At 40.3% G+C, this 16,373-nt stretch overlaps 1 protein-coding gene across 1 annotated transcript in view; it reads left to right on the plus strand.

Moving 5' to 3' along the window:
• The window catches only part of mybl2b (v-myb avian myeloblastosis viral oncogene homolog-like 2b), a 45,717-nt gene extending 30,074 nt beyond the window's left edge, over positions 1–15,643 (plus strand). Inside the window, exons 7-14 of the mRNA XM_078556282.1 lie at positions 2,272–2,514; positions 6,024–6,383; positions 7,628–7,770; positions 9,514–9,616; positions 9,721–9,816; positions 10,419–10,532; positions 12,544–12,687; positions 13,446–15,643. Coding sequence (XP_078412408.1) covers positions 2,272–2,514; positions 6,024–6,383; positions 7,628–7,770; positions 9,514–9,616; positions 9,721–9,816; positions 10,419–10,532; positions 12,544–12,687; positions 13,446–13,571 — 1,329 coding nt within the window. The 3' untranslated portion in view covers positions 13,572–15,643. The remainder of the gene's footprint in view (positions 1–2,271; positions 2,515–6,023; positions 6,384–7,627; positions 7,771–9,513; positions 9,617–9,720; positions 9,817–10,418; positions 10,533–12,543; positions 12,688–13,445) is intronic.
• Positions 15,644–16,373: the final 730 nt, after the last annotated feature.

Raw genomic sequence — 16,373 nt, forward strand, 5'->3', positions numbered from 1 at the left:
AAAGACAGGCATAACAGGGGATCATGCAAGTACCCACAGTCGCACCTTTCATTTGGAGGAAATGAGAAGTTGAAGGAGAAATTTTTCAGCCAGGTGGACAAAGGTGGTGTTGGATGGGGACTGTTTGGGTTTCTGTTCAAGGAAGAAGCAGAGAACCCGCAAACCATCCTGGTGGGGGTTGGAGGTGAAGAGGTGACGGTTAGGGCCAGGAAACTGGAAATTGTTGAAATGACGTAGGGTGTCAGAAGAATCATGAATTGGATGGGAAGAGACTGGACAAGGAGAGAAAAAAGAGAGTCAAGATAGGAAGAAATAATTTCAGTGGGGCAGGAACAGGCTGAAACAATAGGTCCAACAGGGCAGCCTTGTTTGTGGATTTTGGGAAGGAGGTAAAAATAGGCTGTATGGGGTTGGGGGACTGTAAGGTGGGAAGTTGTGGAGGGGCAATCTCCAGAGGAGATGAGGTCAGTGACAGTCCTGGAGACAATGGCTTGATGTTTGGTTGTGGGGTCATGGTCCAGGGGAGGTACAAATAAGTGTCTGAGAGTTGGCGCTCAGTCTCTGCAAGGTAGTGATCGGTATTTTGTGCAACAACTGCACCACCCTTGTCAGCAGGTTTGATAACCAAGCCAGGGTTAGACCTAAGAGAACGGAGTTCAGAGGGAGACAGGTTAGAGTGGGTGAGGGGAGCAGAGAAATTATGATGATTCTCAATGGAAACATAAAGAGAATGAGTAAGAGGCAAGAGAGAGGGATCCTGGTAGAGGGAGAGTATTGTAGACAGGTGAAAGGGTCCATGGACCAGGGGGAGGACCCCTGCCCAAAGAAGTGAGCATGAAGGCAAAGACAATGGAAGATAAGTTCATCATCATGTCGAGCCCAGAGTTCTTTGAGGTGGGGAAGTAATGGGATAAAACTGAGGCCTTTGCTGAGCACAGATTGTTCACCATCAGAGAGGGGAAGGTCAGAGGGTATAGTGAAAACATGGTTAAAGGTGGGATTAGAAGAAAGGATGGAGTCAGAGGGAAGAGAAGGGGAGGAAGGATTTGAAAGGGCATCAGTGCCCCTAAGTTGTTGGAGCTTGCGTTCCTTAACACCTGAAAGGAAGGGAAAAAGTTTCTTGTTAAGGCTTTGGATGAGACAAAGCATGAAATTAAACTGGGGACCAGGACAACTTTGAGATCGGGTGAGTCAGTGCTGCTGGAAAGAGGTCGAGTGTGTACATGTGGTGGTGCATGGCACTGATTGTGGATCTCAGGATGCGGCGAGAACAGCAGTCTGAGGAACGTTGTATGTTTCGGAGATACCTGTAATCCTGGATGGATTCGAAATATAAAGGATGGAACTTCAGCTGGAATCACTTTGGGGTAAGTCAGAGTCAGAGACAGCACTGAAGGAGGAAATGTGGCTGTGAAAGTGAGTTTTGGTAAACATCTTATCAAATACCAGGGGGCAAACTGAAAGCAATGAAGGCAAGCAGGGTGAAAGACTCAAACGGAAATTCTGTTGGAGAGGAGAGCAGAACTTCTTCAAGGTAGGCATTCCTGGAAGAGAAGTGACAGTGAATTTGACAATAAAACAAAAGCGAAATACTGTGGATGCTCGAGGTCTGAAATAAAAACTAACTAATGGAAAAGCTCAGCTGATCTGGCTGCATCTGTGGAGATGGAACCAGAGTTGATGTTTTGAGTCCAATATGACACTTCTTCGGATGGCAGCATCTGTGGAGAGAGGAACTCTGGACTCTGAAATTTAGCACTCTGGATTACCTTTTCCATTTCCTTAACTATCTGATATAAGATGATCCTGCAGAAGATTCCCTTGCAGATTAACAAGTCCAAGTTTTTCTACCTTTTCTCATAACTGACGCTTGGATCAGCCTCATGGCACTTCTCTGCACTGGCCCAGTATAGTGCAGGCATTCAAGCATGTCGAACAGAGAAGAGCGATGAGGGTCATCCAGAGTTTCAAAGGATTGAGTTATGAGGAAGTACTAGAAAAACCTGGGCTTTTAAGCTTGGAAGGGAAGCATCTGAGAGGTGATCTTCTGGAAGTATATATGAAAGTTGCAGAAAATTTTTATGGAAAAATAAATATTGCCATACAATATGCTTTGACAATTTTTCAGTGATTCTTTGAGTTTAAATGGCCTATGTACATTTTTACATTTAGAGCTCATTGTGCACTTCACCCAAAATCCGTCTTTGACTTGCAGATCCTTGGTAATTCCTGTGGCGTTGAAAATTATTAAGATTTTTTTCCTATTAACAGCAGGAGGACAGTATTGCCAGTTGGTTAGGCAATCTCCTCACGGATAACAGTGTGCCTGGTGATCATGGACGATCGGGCACTTATGAAACTCAGCAAGAACAATGTATTTCTGATCAATCCCAGGAACCTAACCAGTCTACAGAAGAGGCTTCTGGCAGCATGTTCCTGATTGTAGATTCTGGGACAAGATTTTCTCCACAGTCGGCCCCTGAATTCTCCGAGCCCCTGGAGCTAATCAAATGTGTAAGTTCTGCAATATGCTATGAAAGCAGCCACTCTCAAATTGTGTGTTGGAAAATAGGAAAACATAATATGTGCCCCTTTACACTTCTTGCACTTTTCAGCACAGTGATGTTTCCTCTCAATCAGTGCCAGGCTCTGTTAATGTTCATTGCAATTGCCTAAAGGACAAGTGCCCTTCTCTGAACATATGAATTAGGAGCAAGAGTAAGCCATTTGGCCATATGAGCCTCCGCCGCCATTTGATAAGATCATTGCAGATCTGATTGTGGCCTCAACTCCCTGTCTACCCTATAAACACTTAGATTCTTGATTAACAAGGAAATAAAACTCGAGCCTTAAAAATATTCCATGACCCAGCCTCTACTACTCTCTGGGGCAGAGTATTCCACAGACTAATGACCCTCAGAAAAAATTCCTCCTCATCGCCATGTTAAATGGGAGACCCCTTATTTTGAAACTGTCCCCTAATTCTCAAGGGGAAACATCCTTTCGGCATCCACCGTGTCAAGGCCCCTCAGGATCTTGTGTTTCAATAAGATCACCTCTCATTCTTCTAAACTCCATTGGATACAAACCCAGCCTTTTCAACCTTCTGGATATTAAAGTGGATTTCGATAGAGGCTGTGAACTGCCTAATGTTGTGTAGTGATCTCTTTTTGAATTCTGAATAGTTAACTTCATCATATTTAATTTTTTTTATGCCAAATCTACCTCAGCCAAAACATATACAAATGCTGGCCTGTGTATTCAAAGGCTCGTTTGTAATGGTCCCTGTGGTTGAATACCAAGGTGAAGCTCTGATTTGACGCACAATGAATAATGGCTTATCTGAGGCATTGGGGTGGTCTGCCACCCTTGCATGTGTCATCTTAAGATTTGAGATTTCCATTTGAGTTGAAGGAGGACTCAGAAAATCATTTAATTCAGCAGGGGAGGGTGGGAAAACTTCAAATCTTCCCTCTAGAAGACCCTTAAAATTATTTTAGCAAGATAGATGGGGGAAGGTATTGCGCTTATCCACAGCCTGACGTGTGCAAGTTTTTGCCTGTACATTAGAGGGTTTTGGGTGCATCACTCTGCAGCTTGCCAGCTCAGTTGACGATTGAGGAATAGGATGGTCCTGTCAGACTTTGCCTTAATTCCAGAAGGAGCCAGAAATCTTCTGGGCGGAAGTAGTGTTTACTTTACCTTCCCTCTATTGTGTCCCCAAAACATGTTTTGGGGGAGGGGGCAATGGTTCAATGTCAACCTTCAGCCCTTCCTTCTCTCCCTCAGGCTCCAAAAATTATTTTGGTTTTTAAGTGGCAGGGGTGGGTTGTGGAGAGGGGGTGGAGAACACTTTGGCATACATAGAGGAAGAAGAAATTCAGCATTCTAGAGACTGCAAAGGTTTTTCAACAGAGGTTGGTTTCAGCCAACACTTAAAGCTCCGTCAACTATTGCATCATGTGCAATGACAGGCATTCTCTCTCACTGACATTTAAATTAGTGTGGTGGGTTGACATCTGAGACTCTGGGGCCATCTAGGTCTGACAGTTGCCTGAGCAACTGGTGAGGATATGCAATCTAGATCATGGCTTGCTCTGCAGGAATTACATTTTAAACATAATTTTTTTCAAGTTCATTCATGGGATGTGGGTGTCACTGGCTGGGCCAGCATTTATTGCCCATCCCTAGTTGCCCTTGAGAAGGTGGTGGTGAGCTGCCTTCTTGAACTGCTGCAGTCCATGTGGTGTAGGTACACCCACAGTGCTGTTTGGGAGGGAGTTCCAGGATTTTGATCCAGTAACAGTGAAGGAATGGTGATATAGTTCCAAATCAGGATGGTGAGTGGCTTGGAGGGGAACTTCCAGGTGGTGGTGTTCGAATGTGCCTGCTGCCCTTGCCTTCTAGACGATAGTGGTTTTGGGTTTGGAAGGTGCTGTCGAAGGAGGCTTGGCGAGTTTCTGCAGTGCATCTTGTAGATGGTACACGCTGCTGCCACTGTGTCAGTGGTGGAGGGAGTGAATGTTTATGGATGGGTGCCAGTCAAGTGGGCTGCTTGAATGGTTGCTCCTGAATGGTGTCAAATTTCTTGAGTGTTGTTGGAGCTGCACTCATCCAGGCAGGTGGAGAGTATTCCATCACACTCCTGACTTGTACCCTGTAAATGGTGGACAGGCTTTGGGGAGAAGGGAGGTGAGTTACTCGCCATATTGTATTATTCCTAGTGGTATTAAATTAGTCCTGTTTTTGAGTTCCATATATTCATACCAGTTTGTTGCGTGTTTCATTAACATTTTTTTCCTATTTTTGAAATATAGTAATCACTTGTATTTCACAATATATTCTTTGTCTGAAATAAAAAGGTTATATCTCTCATTTAAAAAAAAAATAAAAAGGTTAAAAAGGATCGCAGTCCTGTCCAAATCTATTGATACCTTCTAGCTTGAAAAGTTATCCAAAACTGCTACAATTGTTTTACCTTGGAGAAATAATTTAAAAATAGCTCAGTTCTAGTAGTAGTTTACATAACAATGTCTGGTGATCAAGATGAGTAAAGAAAATAACGGAGAAGAAATTACATCAACTGATCACAGAAAAATATACAAAAGTTTTTAAATTGGAATTATTATTTCTTAGTGTTATCAGTGGTGAACAGAGGGAAGTTGAAATACTTTGGGCATGTGGTATGAAGCATTGGTGTGAAAAAAGATGATGCTGGAAGCAGTGATAGAGGAAAAACATAGTGTAGGTAGACAGAAGACCAGATGGAGTGATAACATCATGGAACTAACAGGCTTGAGTTTCATGAAGACACTGGGAGCAATGTGAGTTCGATGCAGCTGGAGGAGAAGGGTGCATGTTGCCACTGCAACTCTGCCTTCCTCAGTTATCTGCATCACCACACAATAGTGCAAGCATGCTCTGTTGAATGAGCATTTCCCCCAATATATTCCGTGTTCATTGTGTCCAAAGCTTCCATAATGACTCACAGTTTTGAATTTGAAGCATATAAGCTGCAAGCTACCAAATATTAGATACTGCATTAACTTATTCACTCTTATAAATGCTTAAACTTCAGTGACATCTGCATTATTAAAGGAACAGGCTTGTGTGGAAGAACAAGTATTAACATGAATTACCATAACATGTATTAATCTGAAATATCTTATCTTCTATCTGATATTGGGCAAAACCCTACCTTATTGAAGGTAGTGTTACTGATTTGTCTTTCTCACACTCTTGAGACACCACTGAGTCTAGTGGTCACTTGCTCATCTGGTTGGGTTTTGATGTATAGTACTGGCTTTTCCCTTCAGAGTTATGTACATGATGGCCTGAATGACCTCCTTCTCTGCTGTAAATCTTACTACATTTCTATGTTAATTAAAGTCACAGTTCTAATATTAATGGAATGGTGAAGGAGTGATTCTAGTAGCAGGGTGATAATCGAAGCATACTGGAAACAATCTCTGTAAATTCTACTGAATTGGTCTTATTAATTGTGCCTGTTCTCCATACTTAAGGATCCAGATGCATGGTCTGATCTGTCATGCTTTGATTTGCCGGAAGATCTCATCAAACAGACTCCCGATAAGACCACACAGCCAACTTTGACAGAATACCGCATTGATGCAAATACCATCTCCGACCTGAGCAAAAGTGCAAAGAAGGGTGAACTCATCCCCATGATCACCTCCCCAGTTGCAGGAAGCTTCAGTACACCACCAACAATCCTGAGGCGCAAGAAGAAAATAAAAACTACACTTTCACCGGTTAATGATAGCAGCTATACTAATAGTTTTGCAGCCTTTGAAAGCAGTACCAGCAGCAGCATGACTCCAAAGAGTACTCCAGTAAAGACCTTGCCTTTCTCACCATCACAGGTACTGAGTACTTTCTGCCCTCCAGACTGACTCATAGCAAAATGGAATGTTTTCTCGACCAGAGAAGACCAGAATGGTTCATCTGGCCCATTTAGCTATAAACCACAGCTAAATAATAACGTAATGTTGATAAAAGACTGTACTGATTTAAATGATATTTTATTTGCTAAACACATGATGCTTGTCCCTCCCCCTTTGTCTAGTATCTTTTGCCCTTTTTTTAACTTCTGTATCACAGTTTCTCAGTAGCTGAGAAAAGTATCTGCAGCTGGGCATCTGGCAATACACCCCTTTGAAAGTGGTTGCCTCCCAGAAGCTCAGAGCTCTAATTTAACCCTTTCTGCAGCAAAGCACTTATCCTCCACTCTGCTCCCTCTTGACGTCAAACTTGAGATCAGAAACTTGGTATTTGAGATAACAGATGACTTTTATCTGAGGCAGGAATTCTCAACGAGAAGATTGAGCAAAGGCAAGATTCCCAAGGGAGAAACAATCCATTTCTAGCACTGTTCTTGGTCATTTTTCTGCATCATTTGCTTTCCACAAACAACTAACTCAAATCCGCAGTCTGTCAGCCCACTTTCCTTAAGCTCTCCAGCATTTATGCTGATACTGTCTGCGTAGCATCTGCTTCTTTTCCTCTGGAATTTAGTTTAAATCCAAGAGAAGAGAGCAGTCACAGTTTGTATCAAGAATGTATTTCAACTGGGGTAGGGGACAGGTTTACTTTAGGTTGCTGCCTGTCCATATCCTCTCCATAATTTTTATAAGAGCTTCATCAGATTTTGTCCAAATTTCTAGTCAACAATTACTACTTTCCTTTCAATAACGCAATAAGTCGAAACCATGTCACTTTCCAGAGCTTTCTGTAAGAAGTATTGAATTAGCTAAAGTTTTTAAAACAGGTTATGATGTGTTTAACTACATTCTAGCCCCTGCCTGATACTCCACTTGAGGTTCATTTCTTTCTAATTTTGTTTTTCTGTGGGACTGTATTTCAATGGAAGTGTCTAGTTGCTGAGTAGTCAGGATTGCTGATCAGCTCTGTCCATGATACTGACAAGTATGGTTGGGCGAAGAGGAAATTTCACAGCTGTTTTTTTTTCAATCTTGAATAGGTGATTCTAGTTTAATTAAATGTGACCTTATCATTTAATACATGTCTTATGTACGTATGTCAAGTTAGGGTTGAAATTGTTTAAAAATACACAGTTGTCATGTTTTTCTCTCTTCTCTCCTTACAGTTTTTGAACTTCTGGACTAAACAAGATAACCTCGACCTAGAGAATCCATCTCTTACCTCGACCCCAGTTTGCAGCCAGAAAATCATAGTTACAGCACCACTCCAACGAGACTATACGCCCAAAGTTCAAAAGGAGAATTCTGTGTAAGTAGCTAAGCTAGCCGGCAATCCTGTACAAAAACAAGATACTGTGGATGCTGGAAATCTGAAATAAAAACAGAAAAATGTTGGAACTCAGCGGGTCAGGCAGCATCTGTGGGGAGGGAAGCAAGAGTTAATGTTTTGGGTCAGTGACCTTTCATCAGAACTGGGACGAAGTTAGAGGTTTAATAGGTTTTAAGCAAGTACAGAGCAAGGAGGGGTGGGGATCAAACAAAAAAGGTAGGTCTGTGATTGGGAGGAAGGCAGGAGAGATTAAATGACAAAAGAGGTGATGGTGCAAAGCAAAAGAAGATGGGAATAGGCAAGTAAAGAAACAAAAGGTGGTTCTTAAAGGCGTGTAAATGGGAAAGCAGAATCATCACTGACAGCTGCCATACAACAGTTTTAAAAAAAAAAGGGCAGAAGAAATTTCAGTTTTCCTTTTTTCCATGAATAAAAGGATGGAATAGACAGACCTATTCATCTTTCTTATTGTAAAGTATCGAGCATATGTTAATGTAAAACCCTTATTTCATTTCTCTAACAAAGCAACAGTTGTAAAATGGATTTACTAATTCAATTGTTCAATTCAGTTTTGATTGATAAAGAGACTCCTGGAAATGCTAACAGTTCCCAATATATGGAGCAGTGCTTCTAATTTGCGTTCTATTATAGGACTGGCACTCTTCAGCCTTCTGGACTCAAAAATTAGTTTCACAATTTTAGATCATAAACTCTGCCTCCATTTTGTTTTGACTGGTTTTTCTTTCGCAGGTGCAATTTTTGTTTTTCTCCTCTGGTTTCTTTCTTAATTCCTCTTATACTGCATTCAGACAGCTGCTATCCAGCAATTCACCCCTCATCCAGACAAACCTTTTTATTTACTTTACCCATTGCCACTCCCTTTGTACTAAGAAACCTTTTGTCGTTTAATCTCCCCTGCTTTCCCACCTAACATAGACCTTCTTTTCTGTTGCTCTTCTCTCCTTTCCACTTGCTCAAAAATTTTTTACCGTAAATAGGCATATAAGTTGACACGACGTGTTAGACAACACCATTCTTTTCGCTTAAAAATCATGTTTTTGCATACACTCAGCATATAATTTGCGCATCCCACCCTCCCCCCACCAACCTTTCAGCACAGCAGGCTATACAGGCATTAGTAGTCGGCCTCAATTTTTTTCACCCTACAAATGAATGTTTTACTTACCTTAAACTGGGTGCAAGGGATCAAGCAGGCAATACAGATTGTTGTGAAGGTGCGTGGGAGTTTAAGACATGCCCCCACAGACCCTGCACGGCAAACAACAAAGATGATGGCAACCACCACACCAGCCTTTCACTTTGATACCCTGCTTATAAATCGAATCTTGTTTTTGGAGTGATTCTACAAGGCTTCAAAGGCCGACTTATATACCACGGTATATTTTTTATCCTTCTTCAGTGCGCAGTGGAGTGGGAAGGGATATGGCTTGTTTAAATCAATTTGAAGTAGTTCCTTTAAAATTTCATTACAGTAGATAACAAGAAAGCATGGCAATGACAGACCTTAGCCTTTCTTAAAGGTTTGTATTCTGTTCTTGAAATTGACCTAATGTAGCTACACTTTTTTTTAAATAACTCTAGAAGGAAAGAGTACTTTTTTATCTGTACTGCTTCAGTCATGTATTAGATTGTGATGCTTGCAATTGAAAGAATACGAAATTTGATGTGAAATGTTTCTTTTATGTATCTTTATCTTTGCAGGTTTCGAACACCAAGAAGTCGCAGATCTCTTTTGGACAGCACACCAAGAACACCTACTCCTTTCAAAAATGGGCTGGAAAAATATGGAGCAGTGAAACCTCGGGTACATATTGACTAGTTTGTGAAAATGATTAATTTCCAGTTGCACACATTTCTGAAAATATTTTAATTGCATGTTTATTTCCCTTCCCCCTTGCTTAAATCCAGTATCCAATGTCTCATTTTGAGGAGGATCTAAAAGATGGTTTGAGGAGCATTTTGCAGGAAGAAGAAGCCCAGTTAGTAAAAAGAAAGCAGCACGGGGTTAGTGTGTGCAAGTGTTCAATCAATAATGTTTACTTTTTTTCTCTAAGTCATTTTTAAATTCATATTTTTGACTGGGTTCTCTAATATAGCTTCACACTTTATGAAGCTTTTTTACATGTAGATGTATATTTATTATCAATAATTTTATGACGCTATTAAACAGATTTTCATTTTCTTTTATTGTCTGTAGAAGGGCATGTTTTAGGAGCCTAATTTATCAATGCAATGGTATTTGTCACAAATTTTACTTAAGTCTTATGAAATCATTTTGAAACCTGTTTTTAACAGTTTATCTTGTGTTAAGATGATTGTAGGACAAAGCTGAAGCTAATGTATGTGTCCCAGAGGATGCATGAGGCATCTTTGGGGTTTCCTCTATAAAGTCTCTCAACGGGCAAGGCTCAGTGGTTCCATTTCTTGACCTTTTCATAAAATGCAACTTTTATTTAGTCAAAAATTATTATTTATGGAAGGCATTTTAAAATTTTGCCCTGCACCATGTTAAAAAAATTTGTAATGTATGGAACATTTTGCAATCTGTTTAAAATTCTACAATGAAGCATCCGTTTAGTAAGACCTCACTGTTCTTGTTTGTATAGCTACACAGACCTCTTATGAAGAAAGTGCGAAAGTCTCTTGCCTTGGACATTGTGGAAAAGGATGGGGGTAATACAAATCGAGCTGTTTTCAACACCATCGGCGCACACAAACAGGTAACTCACCCACAAGTATAGGCGTACACGATGTTGACCTGCAGTAAGAATCCTGTAAACTGTAATGTATGACTTTATTGAGTTTGAAGACAGTTGAAACATTTATTTGCTTTTACTGCTTGACTTGTTATCTATATGAAATAATAATTCAGAGGCAAAGGGTTGTTCTTCAATAAGTGGCTATTTATGTCAACCATACTGTTTTCGGACGTCTTAGCAATTACAAAATTTCAGAAAGAAGAGTTTGGCTCTTCCAGAGATGATGTTTGACCAGTTGGCTTTCAGTAGAGGTGGAATCATCAGACCACTTAGCCATGGCTTTCACTTACTGTTATATCCAGATGGAAATGGACCAGTGATTTTTGTTTGAGGGATAAAGATAAAGGAAGTTCTTCAACTCTCTTCTGAACTCCATCACACCTTCTGGCTTAGTTTTTCCCTAAATAGCAATCTTTTTGGCCATGTCAAAAGTTTTGAGCAAACCCTGATTTTCGATCATATTAGGCAATCGTAAAAGGTGCTTAACTTTGAGGTAGAATGGTTTCTAAGGGTCAGTTGAACCTTTGTGTACAAATAAAAGAAGTTGTTTTAAAAGGGACTGTGTCTGGTAACAAATACATATTCTAACATCAGAAGGCTCCATAACATAAAAATGGGCATGGGAGTAGGCCATTTTGCCCCTTGAGTCTGGTCAGCCATTCCATATGATCATGGCTGATCTTCCACCTCCACTCCAACATCCCCTCTATCCCCTAATTCACTAATATCCAAAAATCTATTGATCTCTAACTTGGATATACTCAATAGCCTAGCACCCACAGCTCTCTACGGTAGAGTATTCCAAAGATCCACAACACTTTGAGAGAAGAAATTTTTTTCTCACCTCAGTCTTAAATGGTTGACTCTTATTCTGAGACTGTGAACATCATTCCCCACCCTCCTTAGTTCTAGACTCCCCAGCCAGGGGAAACATCCACCTAGCATCCCCATCAAGTCTCTTAAGAATTTTTTATATTTCAATGAGATCGCTGCTCATGCATCAAATTCTGGGGAATACAGGCCTAATCTACTTCATGGCCTCTCAAAGGGAAATCCCTTCGTCCCAGGAACCAATCTAGTGAATCTTTGCATTCTCTCTAAAGCAAGTATATCCTTCCTTAGATAAGGAGACCTGAATTGCACTCAGTACTCCAGGTGTGGTCTCATCAAGACCCCATACGAACATATGAAATGGGAGCATAAGTAGGCCATTTGGCCCCTCGAGCCTGCTCTGCCATTCAATAAGATCATGGCTGATCTGTTTGTGTTTCGAGTTCTACATTCCCATCCAGACCCTGATAACCTTAGATTCTTGTTAGGCAAGGGAATCAATCTACCTCTGCCTTAAAAATATTCACCCCACTTCCACTGCCTTCTGAGGCAGAGAGTTCCAAAGTCACACAACCCTCTGAGAGAAAAAATATGTCCTCATCTTTCCTATAAGGGTGACCCCTAATTTTAAAACAGTGCATGCTAGTTCTGTACTCTCCCACAAAAGGAAACATCCTTCCTGTGTCCACTTTTTCAAGACCACTCAGGATCTTATATACTTCAAACAAGCCCAGCCTGTCCAACCTGGTCTCATATGACAAACCCGCTCATTCTCGATATCAATCTAGTAAAGTCCTCTGAACTGCCTCCAATGCATTTACATCTTTACTTAAATAAAGAGACCAAAACTGCACACAGTATTCGAGATGCGGTCTTACCAATGGCCTTTATAACCGAAGCATAACATCCGTAATTTTATGTTCAATTCCTCTCGTAATAAAGGATAGCACTCCGTTAGCCGCCTTGATTACATGCTGTACCTGCATACTAACTTTGTGACTCATGCCCAAGAACACCTAGATCCCTCTGCACCTGAATTCTGCAGTCATTCTCCATTTAAGTAATACTCTGCTTTTTTATTCTTCCTGCCAAAGTGAACAACTTCACATTTTCCTATTATATTGTTTTTATTTTCTCATAGAAGCAGACAGAAGACTTTTTATCAAGATCTTTGAACAGCTCTTCATCATCAAGTAAAAATGATACTCTGAACAGAGGTTTTATTATACCTAACAAAGAGACTAGTTTTTCCTCCAAGCACTCTAAACCAGAAGCTCCAATATGGGTATGTAGCGTTATTGATTGTAAATAGATTTATTTAGGTATTATCTATAGAATTGGCAGACCTGGGCCACTAAATTTCTATCTTACTGCAACGTGTAGAGTTCACAATTTAACATAGCCCTTTTGTCTTGCAATTGTTTCCACCCTGATTCTTCATTCCACATATGATTTCAGCTCCATGGATGTCTTTGTTATCCCTCTCTACAAAACACCTTTGCTTTGCAGTACAATTTGGTGGCTCAGTCAAATGACTCAGGCATTCTGCTTCTAATGTCCTCATGATGAGATGAACAACATTCAAAAATGGCAAGATAACAGAAAATAATGTGAACTGTTGGTGTAGGTGGTCGCCATTTTGAAATGTGTGGGTGCCTTAAACTTCCATGCATCTTCTTTGCACTGCGGCCCGTATTGCCTGCTTGATCCCTACCACCAACTTTTAAGGTGACTATAATCCTAACCATATATTTCTGAGCTGAAAAATTGAGGCCAACTCCTAATGTGAGCATAGTCCTAATTATGTATTTATTTGCTCACAAATGGGGGGGTTGACTTGTACGCTGATTATAGGCCTAAACGTGCATTTTGGTGCCGATAAAATGGGGTTGTCTTATATGCTGTGATTTACGGTATACTCGACCCTCAACATTTCGAAGTTGTTTGATGAGAGTATTTGAAAACTTACTTGCATACTTGGAACTGAAATATGTTGTATAAGTGGCATTCAAAAATATTTTTTCCTCTGATTTCTGTTTGCAGATGAGCAGTGCTTGGGAAGTAGTAGCCTGTGGAAGAACAAAGGATCAACTTATAATGACTGAGAAAGCCAGGAAGTACTTAAATGCATTCAAAACAACTCACACCTCTAGGACTTTGATTTTATAACATAGTGCCGAACAGATTAAAACATTCTATCTAGATGATTCTTCCAATGGAAAGAATTACCTTGAATTACCTTCAGGATCTTTTTAAACAAAAAACGGTGGATCTGTAAAATCCTGGTGTTCCAGTCATAACTTATATCAGGATAGTATCTCCTCATTGTGGGCGGAAGATCGTTCCAGCGACAGACAATTTCATAAATCCAGTTTGCACATTACATCATTGGTTGGGAAGCTTCAAATCTTAAGAGCGTGACTGGTTGTTGCAGCCTTTTTCTAAAAAAAAAAAATCTTGTGTCATTGATTTAATGTTAACCCTCTAACTCTCTTTCACTGGAAAGCTTCATCGTTGAACAATCACTGCATAGGCAAAATTGTGCTTGATGTTGTAATGTCATTGAGAAGGATTCTTTTAACAATGTCTTATCAAGTTTGTCATTGTAACCTTGTTTCTAAGACCTCTTCAGATTGAAGATGCACTGTCTTTACTGCTTCCAGAAGTAAGATTTCAGCACAAATCAGGAGTGTAAAGCACTTAAATAAAAGCAAAAAAACTGCCGATGCTGGAAATCCGAAACAAAAACAAAAATACCTGGAAAAAGTCAGCAGGCTGTCAGACCTGCTGAGTTTTTCCAGGTATTTTTGTTTGTGGAAAGCTCTTAATTCAAGTTACTTTGGAACAAATATTAAGTTCGCTTCTTAAGAGTTTGCAAAAAGTTCTCATTTTATAACTTGTGTGGCAAAAGATGTGCGTTGTTAAAAGCTGAAGAATGTTTTCACTGGGATCAAGCAGATAAATACTATAGTACTTGCTCATATTAAAAGGCATTTGAGTTATACAAGATAGCCTGCTTCCAAAATAGCTTAAGTGACCTTCTGCAAGGTATTGCTTTTGGCATCACTGATTAATCCTCCCAAGTTTGTGAAAGGTAATTATGATTTTTCAAATAACAAAAGTGTATAAACGAGTGTGCATTTTTAAAATTACCACCATTCCAGCATTAAGATTGAAAATACCAACAGTGAGAGACCATGTTGCTTGGGGATCTCGCTGTCCTATATCATTGCTATCTGTTACCATCAAAGAATCGATATCTGATCATTTTGAATCCTAAAAGCAGTAACTCCAATACCAACGCATGCACAACTGAAAATATAAGGCTTTGTGATGTAAAGTTAATATGGAGAAATTTGAAATGGTCACCATGGAAAAACTTATTTCTCCAATTTTAGCTAGGTATGAAATAAGATAATGTTGGTCAGTCAGAATGGCCCATCTATTATACATTCACAGTTTTCTTTCAGCTGTTTCCATCCAAGAATTTTGCATAAACTGCTTTGTTGAACAATGCATGAAGTTCTGAAATGTACTACTATGGCCTTCCAGGTCTTACAAATGTAAATTCAGTACTTAAATATGTATAGACAGAGAATGCTTAATAACCTGATGAAGTTGATTTTTTTTTAATAAGTGATGAGCATTAAATGTTTTAGGTTCTGACTAGAAGCCTTTCTGCCCCCACGTCTTCCGCAAACTGCTAACATGGAGATAGTGTTTGAAGAAAAAAAAATCTTTTGAGTCAAAGACTTGATATGTTTCACATAATTTGGAACCCTATATGTGAACTGCATGATTTTTATCCCAATGGTGCTCCCTCTCTCCTGCCTCATCAACCTTCCCCCGACATACAAATGCGCTCTTATTCATTTATTCTTTTATGTTTCTTCAGGCTTTTTTATCATTCTGCATGGCTCAGTACCAGTTTTCTCTGAAGAGCTGCCTGTATTGTCTGGTGACATGATGCTATTTAATGGAGACAAAGGGCAGGATTTTCAGAGTTGGGAAGACTCAACAGACCTTTAAAAATGGCAGGCAGGACATGGATGGAAGTTCTGCCCCCCCATTTCCATTTTTGCCGATTGGGGAAAGAGGGTGGGACATGATTCACCAAGGAGGGAGAATGAACTCAACAAGGTCATTTAAACTTGATGCTGAGTTCAAACAGACCCTATTTTGGCTGTTGCAAGGATCTTAGCCTGCAGTGTGGGACTCTCAAATTTATGGAGTAGACATAAATACCCTGAAAGGTTGGATAAGGTCTGTTTAACTGTCATGACCTGAAGTTTTTTTTAAATCCCGCATTCTTTAAACTTTTTAAAAAAACTGTCTGAAACTATCAGTGATGGTTTAAAAAAAAACCTTTGCTGGACTGCTTTGTTTGACAGGATAGCTGGTTTATCAACTGTTTGAGCAGTTTTAGTAGAGTTCTTTGACAATTCCCTAAGGGCGATTCATTATGAATGCCTGGCTGAGTTCCACATGCTACAATTTTCTCTGTGGGAGGGGGGTTCTGAGTTCAGTGCCTATTAAAGGATTAAGGAATGAACAGAAATTCTTTTCATAAGAAATTTGTTTTAAAAGCTTTGTTGCTTTCATGACTCGTAGTTTTTTCCCCACTTAAGTCTGTATAGTAAGAGTTGTATTAGAGTTTTAGAAGTTTTCTTTTCACTTCCACATGGCCCCTGAGGTCTGCTCATCGTGGATACCAGGTGAGTTGGCATGGGCAGCATGAGGGGCCATGGGGGGTGGGTGGGAAACATGAGTTGGCATGGAGATCACAAGAGCCATGGGGGTGAGGAGGGATGAAGGCTAGAGAGCTAAAATCTTCTAAAATAACTAGGACCAAGTCCCAGAAAACAAAGGCGGGCCTTTAACTAGTCCGCCTCTGCACTCGTCCACCCCCGTGTCCTTCTAGCATCTGCTCCTGGGGTCAGCGTGCCTGACTTCATCCCGCACCTGCACACC

Source organism: Cetorhinus maximus, chromosome 13 (genome assembly GCF_964194155.1).
Source record: "Cetorhinus maximus chromosome 13, sCetMax3.hap1.1, whole genome shotgun sequence".
Classification (NCBI taxonomy): Eukaryota; Metazoa; Chordata; class Chondrichthyes; order Lamniformes; family Cetorhinidae; genus Cetorhinus; species Cetorhinus maximus.